Raw genomic sequence first — 15259 nt, 5'->3', positions numbered from 1 at the left:
GCGGGAGAACCATGTGACCACCTCAAGCTCCTTGGAAGAAAAGGCAGGATATGAATGGAATAAATAAATAAATAAAATATTCTGAACTCCATATCAGACATTTATGCCAACTTCTTTTAAAGGCATTCAAATTATGCACAGCTCTCGATGAAATCTGTCGATCACCATCGATCTGAAAGTGACAAATAGCTGGTAGGGCAAATCTGGCACCAGCTTCTCCCAAGCGAACAGATCTTCATCCAAGCGATCAGAGTAATGACTCATCTTGATTTGGGGAAAGTGGCACTAAAGTAGAGACAGAAGGATAAAGACGTAATTGAAGGTGATCAAGCAAAAGGGTTGCTTCATTTTTTATTTCTGTCAATGGATTTTTGTAGGGAGATTTTTTTCTTAAGATGAAGTTACGGTACCTGGAGAGGAGAGGAATGAAAAAAGTACTGCCAACTTCCTTCAGTGCAGTTCACATTGCTCCTGCTCCCCTATGGATAATAATAATAATAATAATAATAATAATAATAATAATAATAATAATAATAATAATAATATATTTATACCCCGCCCATCTGGCTGAGTTTCCCCAGCCACTCTGGGCGGCTCCAAACAGAATATTAAAAACACAATAAAGAATCAAACAATAAAAACTTCTCTAAACAGGGCTGCCTTCAGATGTCTTCTAAAAGTCAGATAGTTCTTTATTTCCTTGACATCTGAAGGGAGGGTGTTCCACAGGGCAGGTGTCACTACCGAGAAGGCCCTCTGTCTGGTTCCCTGTAACATCACTTCTCGCAATGAGGGAACCGCCAGAAGGCCCTCAGCGCTGGACCTCAGTGTCCGGGCTGAATGATGGGGGTGGAGACGCTTCTTCAGGTATACAGGACCGAGGCCATTTAGGGCTTTAAAGGTCAGCGCCAACACTTTGAATTGTGCTCGGAAATGTACTGGGAGCCAATGCAGATCTCTCAGGACCGGTGTTATGTGGTCCCGGTGGCCGCTCCCAGTCATCAGTCTATCTGCTGCATTCTGGATTAATGTGTGTGTGTGTGTGTGTGTGTGTGTGTGTGTGAGCAAGAGAGAGAGAGAGAGGCATTAAAACTTCCAACTGTTGTAGAGTCGTCTTTAGCAGCTAGCAATGCTTTTGTTGTTGTTCCAACTTCCATTTCTCTATGTCTTTATGGCGTCCCTGCTCCCCTGACAAACACACACACACACACATTTTCCACCTGTGTGCACCCCTAGTGAATAGTGCCCCTCTCTGCATTTATGAGAGCCTTTGAAGATGAAAGCACAGTACATTTAAAAGATGCATATTTTTGCTCCTGGTCACATTAGACAAAAGGGATGAAGAAGAAGAAAGGCGGCCGCCTAGCCAATCTCTCTCTCTCTCTCTCTCTCTCTCTCCGCTGCAGCTTGGCAGCCTTTTTGATTATTAAATCACGCTTGGCCAAGCATCGCCGCCTGCTTCAAAGGACAAGAAAAGGTTTTGCTACTGAAAGCAGAAGGGAAAGGGCCTCGGTGGGTTAGAATCCCGGGGAAGGAAGTCATGGCTGCAGCCACTGCCTAAGCCAGAATGTTTGGATTGGAGCTGGTTTAGTATTGATACCCATAGGATAGCTCAGCTGGTTAAAGTGTGGTGCTGATAATGCCAAGATTGCAGGCTCAATCCCCGTATGGGAGAGCCGCATATTCCTGCATTGCAGGGGGTTGGACTAGATGATCGTCAGGGTCCCTTGCAGAATCTACGATGCTATGATTCTGCTCTATGAATCTGTTTCAAACCAAATACAGTGGTGCCTCACAAGATGAAAAGAATCCGTTCCGCGATTCTCTTCGTCTAGCGGTTTTTTCGTCTTGCGAAGCAAGCCCATTGACGGCTTAGCAGATTAGCGCTATTAGCGGTTTAGCGGCTTTTAGCGGCTTTTAGCGGCTTAGCGGCTTAGCGGATAAGCAGATAAGCGGCTTAGCGGCTTAGAAAAAGGGGGGGAAAGGGAAAAAAAACCGCAGGAACTCGCAAGACATTTTCGTCTTGCAAAGCAAGCCCATAGGAAATTTGTTTTGCGAAGCACCTCCAAAACGGAAAACTCTTTCGTCTAGCGAGTTTTCCGTCTTGCGAGGCATTCGTCTTGCGGGGCACCACTGTACTCACATATTAGACGTTTTGTAGGCAGGGATCCCAGAGGCTCATGCATAGACTGGGCTGCCTTTGACTTGACCCAAAGTGAGTGTGCATCTCTAACAAGTTTCCTCCTCAAAGCCAAAGCCTTATATCCCATTTTAGCTAATGACGACACTGAGGTCCAGTGCCGAGGGCCTTCTGGTGGTTCCCTCATTGCAAGAAGTGAGGTTACAGGGAACCAGGCAGAGGGCCTTCTCGGTAGTCACACCTGCCCTGTGGAACACCCTCCCTTCAGATGTGAAGTAAATAAGCAGCTATTTTATATTTAAAAGACATCTGAAGGCAGCCCTGCTTAGGGAAGTTTTTAATATTTAATGCTGTACTGTTTTTAACACTTGATTGGGAGCCGCCCAGAGTGGCTGGGGAAACTCAGCCAGATGGGCGGGGTATAAATAATAAGTTGTTATTCTTATTCTTATTCTTATTCTTATTCTTATTCTTATTCTTATTCTTATTGAGGAACAGGGAGTGGAAGGCAATTACCTGCCCTTCTTCTTCTCCTATATATGTAATAAAGTGTATATCAGCATCTTCACTTTCGCCAACACTTGTCTGAGAAGTCCGAAGTAACAGTTCCTTCCAATAGGCCTCGTCTTTATATATTCTAATGCAAGCAGAGCCAGCTGGCAGCCCTCGGGGAAACCTAGATAGTGACAGCAGCAAAGTTCAGAAAGGGAGCATTCATAATTCAGACTCCTCGGTTCAGAAATCCCTCAGCCATTTCGAGCTGAGCCAAGCCTCCTCTGAGATTTGGCTCGGCTCATAATGGCTTGGCACCAGCCCTCCGCCGACACTTGCCATTCCTGCTGCCAGTTTGTATTATTTTTAGAACTTCCACCCCACATTTCCACTCCAGGAAGGAGGTGCTCAAAACAGCTTACAAATCTAAAAGCAAGCGTAAAAGCAACCCGTTAAAACACTGGGAGGGGGGCCCAGAAAGTGTTTGTCTGGTTTATATATATATGGGTAGACAAACTAATGCCCGGGGGCCGGATCCGGCCCAATCGCCTACTAAATCCGGCCCGCGGAAGGTCCGGGAATCAGCGTGTTTTTACATGAGTAGAATATGTCCTTTTATTTAAAATGCATCTCTGGGTTATTTGTGGGGCCTGCCTGGTGTTTTTACAAGAGTAGAATGTGTGTTTTTATTTAAAATGCATCTCTGGGTTATTTGTGGGGCCTGCCTGGTGTTTTTACAAGAGTAGAATGTGTGCTTTTATTTAAAGGGCATCTTTGGGTTATTTGTGGGGCATAGGAATTCGTTCATTTTTATTTTATTTTTTCAAAATATAGTCCGGCCCCTGACAAGGTCTGAGGGACAGTGGACCGGCCCCCTGCTGAAAAAGTTTGCTGACCCTTGCTTTACCTCTTATGGTCCAGCTATCTGTTGCCCTTGACTTTCTCCTCCTCCTTCTTACACATGCCATTTCTCTCTCGCACTTTTCCAGGTGATATGCACCTTGGTGGCCGCCTTCCTTCACTTTTTCTTCCTCTCCTCCTTCTGCTGGGTGCTGACCGAAGCCTGGCAATCTTACATGGCTGTGACGGGCAGGCTGCGAAACCGCATCATCCGCAAACGCTTCCTGTGTCTTGGATGGGGTGAGGATCCCTTGGTCAAACCTGGAGGTGGGAAGGGGGGGGGAGAAATCACACCCTTCAGCAAATGCACCCAGTGCTGAGCATCAGCTGAAGCTCAAATGGGTGGATTTGAATCATGCTGAAAAGGGGTTCCTCTGCTCAGAATCCGAAAATCTATATTGCAGTTTTAAGGTGTGGAACCCAGAAGAAGACTCTGGTTTTGATGCATGAAACTGAAATAACACCACACACATACCCGTATTCATTTAATCTCTGTTTGAATTCATTTTGAGGGGGGAAATCAGGAGAAGGGTTGCAACTCAGTGATAGATGCTGGGGACTGAACCTGGGACATTCTACATGCAAAGCAGCTGTTCTTCCCCATTATGGAAATTCCCCATTATGGTGTTTTTCAGTATCAGGCATCTTTCTATGTTCTAGCAAAGAGAAGCATGGCTTATTATGCTGCTGGGATGCTTACTTGGTTTGTGGTCGATCTTTTCAAACGTTGTTTGAGCATGGAATTTAGAATTCAGTGCCATTAGTTTTTCTTAAGGAAATGATTGGGAATGCAGCTGGCTTCACATCTCAGTGTAGCTGCAGAAAGTTCCATTCTCCTGGAAATTTTAAATTCAAATCCCCCAGTGCAAAACTGTTGTAATACATATGGCTATTATTGCGGCATGAGTTGACTGTGCAATTGCTCCAGTGGATGGATTGCTCAGATGCGGAGTCCGAACAGCTGACTTGAGAAATCTATCCTCATCTACATGGTTTGGATTGTTCTGCCACAGTGCATGTTGTGTTCAGAGTGGTGCTGGTTACCGGGTCTCTCTTAAAAACACAGTAAGCATTTCAGGTTGCTCCTCCCACTTCCTGGATAGCTAGAGCAGTGGTGCAATGGTTAGGGTGTTGGACTAGGCCCTCACAGACTGAGCTTCGAATCCCCACTTACCCATGAAGCTTGCTGGGTTATCCTTGTCGGAATCTCTGCTATGACCGAGCTACTCCCCCGGTCCAGCCTTCAGAATCTCCTCCAACGATGATTAACGACCTGAGCCTTTGATAAGGCTCCAGGCACATTCCCCATTCAGCGGAGTATCAAAGCAGCAGAAGAGACGAGAAGTTTGAGCTACATTGCTAGGTTTTATTTCTAACTACACAGACAGAAAGGAAATATATATGCTCTCTCTGTGAAAGGCAGAGAGCAACTGGAAAACAAAGGAACAAGAAACCAGTAACATCACATCCGTCTCCTCTCTTCCGTGAGACTTCCAACAGTCTGGAATGTCTGGTATGCAAAACAGAGTCTTGTGACTCCAAGCACTGCACAGTAGCATAAACAGAATCCTGGGCCAGTCTAACCTGCCTTACAGGGTTGTTGTGTGGATAAAATGAGGAGGCAGAGAGAACCATGTATGCCACTTTGAGCTGTGGAATAAAAAATGTAAGCGAAGGGAGGGAGATTACAGGGCAGATGAATTTTAAGAGTGTGACTAGTTACTTTGTGGCTCATACCGCAATCTGTTCAACCTGACAAAATGCCTCTGAATAGTCACATCACTGCAAGTTCAGCAGCATAACTACTTTATAAAAGGATTTGGGGGCTGGGTGGGTGAGAGGAGAACTGGAGATTATTCCCTGGTTCAGATTTCAATTCAAAGCCGAGAAGAATTGGGGCACCTGTTGCACACTTCTTCTTTGAGGGGAAAATTAGGCTTGTTGATACATTCCACTGAACACAGGTTCAATGCATATCCTGTTCCGGTCAAGCAAATGTAGAAGCCAAGAAGATTTAAAAGGTAAGTGATTAAACTTCTGAGCAGCTGCACTTCAAGATTCCTCCTGATATTCTCAGTTGCTGAGAATCACAAGTGGAGAGTGTTGTTGCACTCAGGTCCGGCTGATGGGCTTTTATGGGAATCTGGCAATTTTTTCACAAAGTGGTGTGTTTTATAGATTTTCAACAATGTATGGGTTTTTTTAATGCACACTTCCCCAATATGCACAGTTCTGCACACTTTTTCTTGGTTGGGAAACCGATCAACTCAATTTGCTAAACTTCAAAGGATAGCTGCAGTTCAGTTTGCATATTATTTTCAGAAGTGTAGCTTTGCATTAAAATGAAAACCGAGCTGAATTGCCCCCCACCCCTCAATCCCTAAGGGGAATTCTTTCTTTCTGCACCTCTGGCTGTGACCAAAGTTACAAAGTCAGCTTCACTGCGGCTGCCTGCTGCTTGCTTGGCCCTGAGCTAGGTAATCCTTTAACCTCTTGGATTTCCCCAGGGTGGTGTTGATTTGAGTGGAACTCCTCTGAGAATTTAAAAGGATCTGTTTCACCCTTCACACGGAAAGGTATTAGAGGATTGAATGGCGGACATTTAGGACCATGTCCTGCTCTGGGACACATCTTAGCCAGTAGGAAAATGGAAACTTCCCATGAGTGTCAAGCAGAATATTTTCTCTCTCAAGAGGCATGTGTTGTGGGAGAAATTTCCCTTGGGGATTCAAATAAAGATGCTCACAGTCAATTTCCAGTTAGCGAGACCTTGTTCAATAATGTGTTACTGAACAGAGAGCTTTCCATAGGGATACGCTCTCTATAGGCAAAATGTGTCACCTTGGCTGTTCCATCCTCTTCCCCAACCACCTTCTACCACCTCATTGCTCTACCATCTTTTCATCCAACCACCAGAGGTGGTGTGCTGGTCCTGTGGGTATCCGTGAGGCAAGATCCAAGTCCAGTCCAAGGTCGAGGGTGCAGTATAGAGGCAGTCCGTCAAAGCTGAGGCTGGGTCCAAGGCAGGGAGTCGGGCAAGGTCAGGAGCTCCGGCAGGAAAAGGTGCAGGCAGGAACTGGCTACCAACAATGTTGCTCCCGCAACCTGGGACTTGGGCTGGCTGGGTTTTAACTGCCCTGAGGCATAAGGCGGCCCCAGTCCACAGGTGACCCACCTCTCCTGGCCTGGAGGCGAGCACTCCTCCTGCAGGAACTTAGTTCCCTCCACCTATCTGCCCTGAGCCTCTGCAGCTCAGGAGAGGCTGGAGGGTTACTGGACCCAGAGGCAACCTCAGCCTCCCCTGACAGGGCTGAGAGTGGAGCACCTGCAGGCAATGGGTCCTCCATCACCTCAGGAGCCAGAGCAGACTCAGCTGGTGCCTGCATCTGAGGATCCAGCACAGGTGAGGACCCTTCAGGCTCAGACCCCAGCCCTAGCTCAGCTGGTTCTGGAGGCGGGGAATCCTGTGCAGACTGGGATTCCTCAGGTTCAGCCTCCGAGTCCGAATCCCAGGCCATCACAGGTGGTTTTAGGATAGAGCGACTTGGCACCACACTGCAGAGCACCACAAGCAATGCTGCAGAATGGATTGTGAGAGGCGGGGAGTGCCACACAGGGCATTGCTGAAATTTGAGAGCCCTAAGTCCCCCACTGCAACCACAGTTCTTGGAAACACTTCCTACCCCCCCTTTTTAAAGCATTTATGTAGCTCCCTCCTGGTACCCTTTTCATGTTATCCTTCAGTCATTAGAGAGGACGCAGGTAGTGCTGTGGTCTAAACCACTGAGCCTCTTGGGCTTGCCAATCAGAAGGTCAGTGGTTCAAATCCCCACGGCAGGGTGAGCTCCCGTTGTTCTATCCCAGCTCCTGCCAACCTAGCAGTTCGAAAGCATGCCAGTGCAAGTAGATAAATAGGTACCACTGTGCCAGGAACGTGTGCTCTGGTTTGCATCATGGTGTTCCATTGCATCAGAAGCGTTTTAGTCATGCTGGCGGCATGGCCCAGAAAGCTGTCTGTAGACAAATGCCAGCTCCCTCGGCCTGAAAGCGAAATGAGCGCCACAAGCCCATGGTCACCTTTGACTGGACTTAACCATCCAGAGGTCCTTTACCTTTACTTTTTTTTTTTACCTTTAGTCATTAGTTTCCCCCTTAACTGCTCCTTACCAGTTCTGTGATTGAGTTGCTTTCTTGTGTACTTAACACCGGCCTTACTGATAATGAGCCTAACAGAAATTCCGCATCAGCGTAAATTCCACATCAGCGAGACCAGGGAAGAGAGACGGCGGAAGAGGATTGGAAAAAATATAAGGACTATCTAAATATGCAAAAATTAGTGAATGTTAGGTTGATGTTGGATGAGAAAAATAGGGGTTAACAGCGGTAATGGATAAGTTAAAAGAAATTGAGTGTTATTAAAATTAAGTTGAAATAAGGGAGGGATTTGTTAAATAATTATAGACATGAGAATGCAGGAAGGGGAGGTATGAGGAAGTCGGGAAAGTAAGGTATAAGAAATTAAGACTCGAAATTATATGTGTTTTATGTTTTTATTGTTTTGTATTTATGTTTTGTTTGTGTGGATAAAAATTCTGTGGAAACTTCAATAAAAATTAATTTTTTTAAAAAAAGGAAGATTCAGAAAGTATATTTTAAACCATGGATGGGGAATTTGAGGCACTCCAGCTAACATGCCCTAGTCAACATGGCCAATGGTCAAATATTCTTCCATTAGCTGTTCTTGAGGCAGAAACAGTGGCAAGCTTTAAAATCCTCCTATCTAACTAAGCAAGTATCACAGTTTTCTGTTTTAGTTACAGATAGGTAGCCGTGTTGGTCTGCCATAGTCAAAACAAAATAAAAAAAATTCCTTCCAGTAGCACCTTAAAGACCAACTAAGTTAGTTCTTGGTACAGTATGAGCTTTCGTGTGCATGCACGAAAGCTCATACCAAGAACTAACTTAGTTGGTCTTTAAGGTGCTACTGGAAGGAATTTTTTTATAGTGTTCTGTTTTATTATTCATCGACATCTAGCTGAATGTTTTCTTTATGGTTTCTCTGTTTTTACTGGTGTATTTATTTGTGCTTTTGTTTTTAAATGTTGTATATACATTTTTTATCTTTTAAATCATCTTGCAGTGTTTCATGTAAACAACTTAGGGATTTTGCATATTAAGCAGTATATATTACTGATGATGATGATCTAGTTTGCCTTATTCAATGGTCTTGGATGAAAAAAAGAATAATCCAAAATATTAGCTGAGAAATGTTCAGCTCGGCTTTCATTTTAAATCTGGGAGACACTCTTCAAGTGAAGTAAAAAGAGTTGGAAGATGGGCTGACAGAGTTCTTGATCTCCTTAAACTGCAGGAGTTTTTAACAAGACTCCCCCTTGTTAAAAACTCCCTACCGGGACTGCATACATGGAAAAAACCAGCATATTAAGGAGGGAGAAAATCAGTGTGGGGTAGTGTTGGACTAGGACCCAGGCAACCCGGGTTCAAATTCCCACTTGGGCCATTTACTCACCTGTAGCATAGCCTACCTCACAGGGTTGTTATTCGGATAAACCTGGGAAGGGATGTGCACCACATTTAGCTCCTTGGAAAAGTGTGATATAAACACAATAAACAAATATTAATAATTATAATTGTTAAGGAAAAGCCATGCATAAGTCTCTTCCTGATCATAGAATTGTAGAGTTGGAATGCACCACTTTGTGACATGGAGCAGGGTAGCTTTTTCCATTTTGTTTGAGTTTAGCTTTTGCTTTGTCTGTTTGTTTTCTTGCATGGGGAAGCACTGAAAAACTGAGCCCATTCTCCCCTGCAGTTAGAATTGGTAGAGACCCAATTTCTAACACCTCGCTCAATGTAATGTGTAGAACTGCTCTCCAAGAAAAGATCTTCTCTCCCGAGATCCTCTGTTTACTATCGCTGAGCTTTATTGACTCAAATGACTTTAATTTATTTGCTTCTAGTCTTACCTTGTGTAATCCCAGTTTAATTGTCATTTAATATCCTTTTAAAAGCTTGGCAGCAGAGAGTGAGCTCTGAATCATCAGCCCTGTTAACAGTTTATCGAGCCTCTGTATCGGGTGCATTGAACTACGCTCTCCTTGAGTTCCTGGGAAAACTAAGTCTGAATATTTGAGGATGGCTCAGTTAGTTAGAGCTGATAACACCTAAGTCTCAGGTTCAATTCCTTTATGGGACAGCTGCATATTCCTGCATTGCAGGGGGCTGGCTAGAATGATCTTCTTGGTCCCCTCTGACTCTATGATTCAGTGAGCATCTTTGAGAAAGTGATAGACATTTGTTTGATCTTCCATTCCACCCACCCCCATTCTGACGGCTTGTCTTAGGTAAAGGTAAAGGTAAAGGGACCCCTGACCATTAGGTCCAGTCGTGAACGACTCTGGAGTTGCGGCGCTCATCTCACTTTACTGGCCAAGGGAGCCGGCGTACAGCTTCTGGATCATGTGGCTAGCAGGACTAAGCTGCTTCTGGCGAACCAGAGCAGCACACGGAAATGCCGTTTATCTTCCCGCCGGAGTGGTACCCATTTATCTACTTACACTTTGACGTGCTTTCAAACGGCTAGGTTGACAGGAGCAGGGACCGAGCAACGGGAGCTCACCCCGTCGCGGGGATTCGAATCGCCGACCTTCTGATCGGCAAGCCCTAGGCTCTGTGGTTTAGACCACAGCACCACCCGTATCCCCATTCTGAGGGCTAGACTTAGGTAGCCGTACTTAAAGCCTTGCATCTACTGAAATATTGTATTCTGTGCTATGAACTTAAATTAAGGTGCATTCCAATTAAAGGAAGGAAGAATGGAAGGAAGATCTTAATAGAGTCTCCTCAAAATGCTCAGGTTCAGACTTTGGTGCTCCTGCAAGGGAAATTCCATAAAGTGGGGAACCACCTCTACTAGTCCCATACATCTTGAAACCATAAGGAGAGCCCTGCTGGATCAAGCTGGTGTCCCATAAAGTCCAGCATCTTGGTCTCACAGAGGCCAACTGCGTGCGTGTGGCATCTCTGAGCAGTCAGCCACTACACACATGTGCAGATCACATGTGCGTTCACCAGGCAGGCAGGCAGGCAAGCACACATACACAACAGAGGGGGACATACAGACAGAGGATGGAGCATTCTCAACAAAGTATAGCTCCCAGGATTCTTCGGGGGAAACTAAGTGGTATCTTAGGGCTATAGATCTATACAGTAAGCCCACAACTTATGTGGGGGGGTACGCTCCATTGATCGCTCCCAAAGCCAAAATCGGGTGCAGGCAATGGCCAATTGACACGCATCCAATAGACGCACCACTGCGCATGCGCCCATTGTGGCAACCCAGAAGTAGACAGAAAAGGGGGTGGGATGGGGCAGGGCAGGGTGGGGCAGTCTTATGCACAGTCCACCCACACATGTGGGGGGTCAGGAACATCACCCCATGCAAATCAGTTGTTGCCGGTATAGTCAAAACACACTGCGCTCAATGGAAGATGGGATTGCCAAAGTATTTTTTCCTGGAACCCCAGCACCCCCTTTCTTTTACATGTTTGGCCATGCACCTAAAGCTAAATGTGCACAAGTTGTGGATTTACTGTGGTACAGATGTGTCCTTGTTTGGTTGCACCTTAAAGCCCATCGGCTTCATTGTGGCAGAAGCTTTTGTGGACTAGAGTCCACTTTTTTTCCCTGATGCATCATTTCCTAGCCCAGAAAAACTTGTGCCGTCAGAAAGAACTGCCTTTGAAGTGCTACGAGATTTGCGATGTGTGTGCCTGTGTGTTCCCCCCTCTCCTTTCAGGCTCGTTTCTTTGGCCTCACACAGGCTTCTTCCTATCTCAGCAGAAACAGAGCCTCCTGCTTCTGGACTGACAGGTCACCTTGGAACACCATTAAAGCAATCTCCCTTGCTGGGAATTACGTGCGGTGTTATCCTTAAGAAGGACCGGTGGACATGGCAGCCACCGGCTCAAATGTGCCTAACACCTTGAGGAAAATCTGCCTCAAATCCCATTGCGTCTGTAATGAGTGAGGGCTTTTGTCATTGGGATGCTAAGCCCAGCCCGGCAAGCAATGTCTCTCTGACTCCTAATGGGATTTGCCCATCTTTAGCAGCAAGATAGATTGATCCACGCGTGACTCAAGGGGATGGGGCTTAAGAGACGCCTGAGGTCTCCTTAGGTGAGGAGGGAGGCAGTTCCATCTGATACACAGCCAGAAGTATCAGAGAACAGGGGTTAGTGGTTTGTAAGTCCCTCAAAGTAGGACACCTTTAGGCAAAAACTGGATGCAGGGAGTCCTTCATGCAAAATTGCAGGGGGCAGGCGAGAAGCAATGAGGATGGGTGACCATAACAAGAGAATTTGCAAAGACTGAACTGAAATGAAAGTTTTTTTTTATGATACTTGCATGAAAGTTTTCATTCCTGAGGCCCTCCTGTCGAAAAATTTCAGTCTACCCCTGGAGAACATTTGGCAAAAGGCTGCCCTCCCGGTTTCACCACTCATGAAATGCAGGCAAAACTGTGGATCCAGGTTTAATATTATTTTAATCTTCTTGAAGGAAGAAACAGATTTTGCCCCAACTCCTTCCCGTACCCTCTCTTAGACTGTTACAGTGGACGCTCGGGTTGTGAATGTGATCCATGCGGGATGCATGTCCGCAACCCGCAGCAGCGCCTCTGCACATGTGCGGGTTGCAATTTGGCACATCCGCAAAGCGCAATTTAGCACTTTTGCACATGCGTGACTGTTGAAACCCAGAAGTGACCCATTCCAGTACTTCCAAGTTTCCGCAACCTGAAAAAACGCAACCTGAGGCATCTGTAACCTGAGGCATGACTGTACTTCCTTGTCCATTACTATGAACTAACAATGATTTCACCACCCCTACCCCGAAAAATGTTCTTGAAAGTGTTCTCAAAGTGACCAACACGAGTTTGACCAAACTGCGGGTGGCAGTGGAAGACAGGAATGCCTGGCGTGCTCTGGTCCATGGGGTCATGAAGAGTCGGACACGACTAAACAAGAACCCCCCAAAAATAATATTTGTCAATATTGGTGCAATGCTGAAGATTTATCTCACATTTGTTTGAAAATTCTCCGTCACTTAATGGGGGTGTTGGAATCCCTACAGACCTTCCTGGGTGTTGAGATCAGCAGAGGGAGTGACCTACCTTCTTTAGAAGTTGGCATTTGTCTTGGTAGTTCCACCTTCCTCAAATGTTCGGGGGGTGTTGGTCCAGCAAGAGAGGGGGCATTTTCTGTTGTAGAATTTTCTCACCACAAAGGTATGTCTGGCTTCACTGTACAGCAAACAGCAAATGCTGAAGATGAACCTGTTTACCAAATCCTTTGGCACCTGAGATGATTTTTTGTGTGATGTTAATTTAATAAGAAATTGTGGCAGTTTTATTAATTTCCTACAAAAGAGAGACTATACAAGATTCTGCAAAATACAATATTACCAAACAGGATCTGGTGACCATAAACACAGTCCATATACAATTAGAGATGTAAAGGTAAAGGTAAAGGTACCCCTGCCCGACAGGGCCAGTTGTGACCGACTCTAGGGTTGCGCGCTCATCTCGCTTAAGAGGCCGGGAGCAGGCGCTGTCCGAAGACACTTCCGGGTCATGTGGCCAGCGTGACATAGCTGCATCTGGCGAGCCAGCACCAGCACCGCACACGGAAACGCCGTTTACCTTCCCGCTATAAAGCGGTCCCTATTTATCTACTTGCACTTAGGGGTGCTTTCGAACTGCTAGATTGGCAGGAGCTGGGACCGAACGACGGGAGCTCACCCCGCCACGGGGATTCGAACCGCCGACCTTACGATCAGCAAGTCCTAGGCACTGAGGTTTTACCCACAGCGCCACCCACGTCCCTAATTAGAGATGAGTGTCAAATAAATACAGATGTGAAATTAAACCAACATATATGAACCATAGGTATGTAATTGCAAGGAAGGTAGTGAGTAGAACAATTTATAACATATAATGGTTAATACCCTGAGTCTATATGGGATGCGGGTGGCACTGTGGTCTGAACCACAGAGCCTAGGGCTTGCTGATCAGAAGGTCAGCGGTTCGAATCCTCACGACGGAGTGAGCTCCCATTGCTTGGTCCCTGCTCCTGCCAACCTAGCAGTTCGAAAGCATGTCAAGTTCAAGTAGATAAATAGGTACCACTCCGGCGGGAAGGTAAAATGGCGTTTCCATGTGCTGCTCTAGTTTGCCAGAAGTGGCTTAGTCATGCTGGCCACATGACCCGGAAGCTATCTGCGGACAAACGCTGGCTCCCTCGACCTATAGAGCGAGATGAGCACCGCATTCCCAGAGTCGGCCACGACTGGACCTAATGGTCAGGGGGTACCCTTACCTTTACCTTTACCTTTACCTTTACCTTTACCTTTACCTTTACCTTTACCTTTACCTTTACCTTTACCTTTACCTTTACCTTTACCTTTACCATCTTTACCCTGAGTCTATATCGGCCACATTCATTCATAGACCAAGGTGGGTTTGGGCCATGTTCCTCCTTGCTTGCAAATGAAATAAAATCAGACCAAAGAGGTCCAAATCATTCTTTTCTATTGGCCGCTAAAGACTCTCAGCTTAATCATCGGGTTTTTTCCAGCAGGAAAGTGAAGGATAGCTCAGCCAGTAAAAGCATGAGGCTCTTTAATCTCAGGATCATTGGGCAGAAGATTCCTGCATTGCAGAAAGTTGGACTGGACAGCCGTCGTGGTCCCTTCCAACTCTACAATTGTTTGGTTGTATGGAAGTGTTGCTATCTCTCTGTGTTACAAAGATGATAGTGGAGGGTAGACTGCCAATGGCTGCTGTCTATGTTGACTATGTTTCTGGATGGTGGTTGCTGAGAATCAAAAGTGGGGAAGATGCTCTGGTACCCACGTCCCAATTGCATGGTCACCTGGTTGTCCAACGTGAGAACAGGATGTTGAACTACGTAGCTGGGCCATTGGCCGGATCCAGCATATCTTTATGTTCTTAGTAAAAGGAGCCTTCGTCTTAGGGGAGAAGTCTGGGTCTCCTTCACCCCAAGGCAAACAGACTGGTTCCTTACTGTAAAGGGCCATTTGGAAATGACTCTAACCATAACTGTTTGCCTGTTTTGCTTTATTCTGTTTAGGTCTACCTGCCTTGGTGGTGGCCATCTCTGTGGGATTCACGAAAGCCAAGGGGTACGGCACCATGAACTAGTGAGTAACAGTTTCCTTCTTTCTTTCTTTCTTTCCTTCCTTCCTTCTTCCCTTCCTCCCTTCTTTCCACTCACATTTCAAGGCACACATTTTTTGCTTGCTTTCTTTATTTGCAAAAATCTCTGTACCGGAAACCACCGAGCAGCCTAAAATATTCTTGCGAACGGTATAAAAGCAACAATAAAATTACATCCCTAAAATGAGTACAAAATGCATCACAAATCAGCAGATTGGCTCAATACGTCAACATTGCTGGATCACCCCTCGGGGAAAGCCTGGGCGAATCGATGAGTTTTAAGCAGGATGTGGGTGGCACTGTGGTCTAAACCACTGAGCCTCTTGGTCTTGCCGATCAGAAGGTTGGCAGTTCGAATCCCCATGACGGGGTGAGCTCCTGTTGCTCTGCCCCAGCTTCTGACAACCTAACAGCTTGAAAGCATGCCAGTGCGAGTAGATAAATAGGTGCCGCTCCGTCGGGAAGGTAAA

At 46.0% G+C, this 15259-nt stretch overlaps 1 protein-coding gene across 4 annotated transcripts in view; it reads left to right on the top strand.

The window, feature by feature from the left end:
* The window catches only part of ADGRB1 (adhesion G protein-coupled receptor B1), a 381906-nt gene that overhangs the window by 313909 nt on the left and 52738 nt on the right, over nucleotides 1–15259 (top strand). For all 4 annotated transcript variants that reach the window (XM_081873967.1, XM_081873965.1, XM_081873966.1 and 1 more), the window contains exons 21-22: nucleotides 3622–3772; nucleotides 14704–14773. In XM_081873967.1, the coding sequence (XP_081730093.1) occupies nucleotides 3622–3772; nucleotides 14704–14773 (221 nt within the window). The remainder of the gene's footprint in view (nucleotides 1–3621; nucleotides 3773–14703; nucleotides 14774–15259) is intronic.

Source organism: Podarcis erhardii, assembly GCF_964252035.2.
Source record: "Podarcis erhardii genome assembly, chromosome: 8".
In the NCBI taxonomy this organism is placed as follows: Eukaryota; Metazoa; Chordata; class Lepidosauria; order Squamata; family Lacertidae; genus Podarcis; species Podarcis erhardii.
The sequence above is the reverse complement of the archived record's forward strand: the minus strand, read 5'-3'. Positions and strand labels throughout refer to the sequence as shown.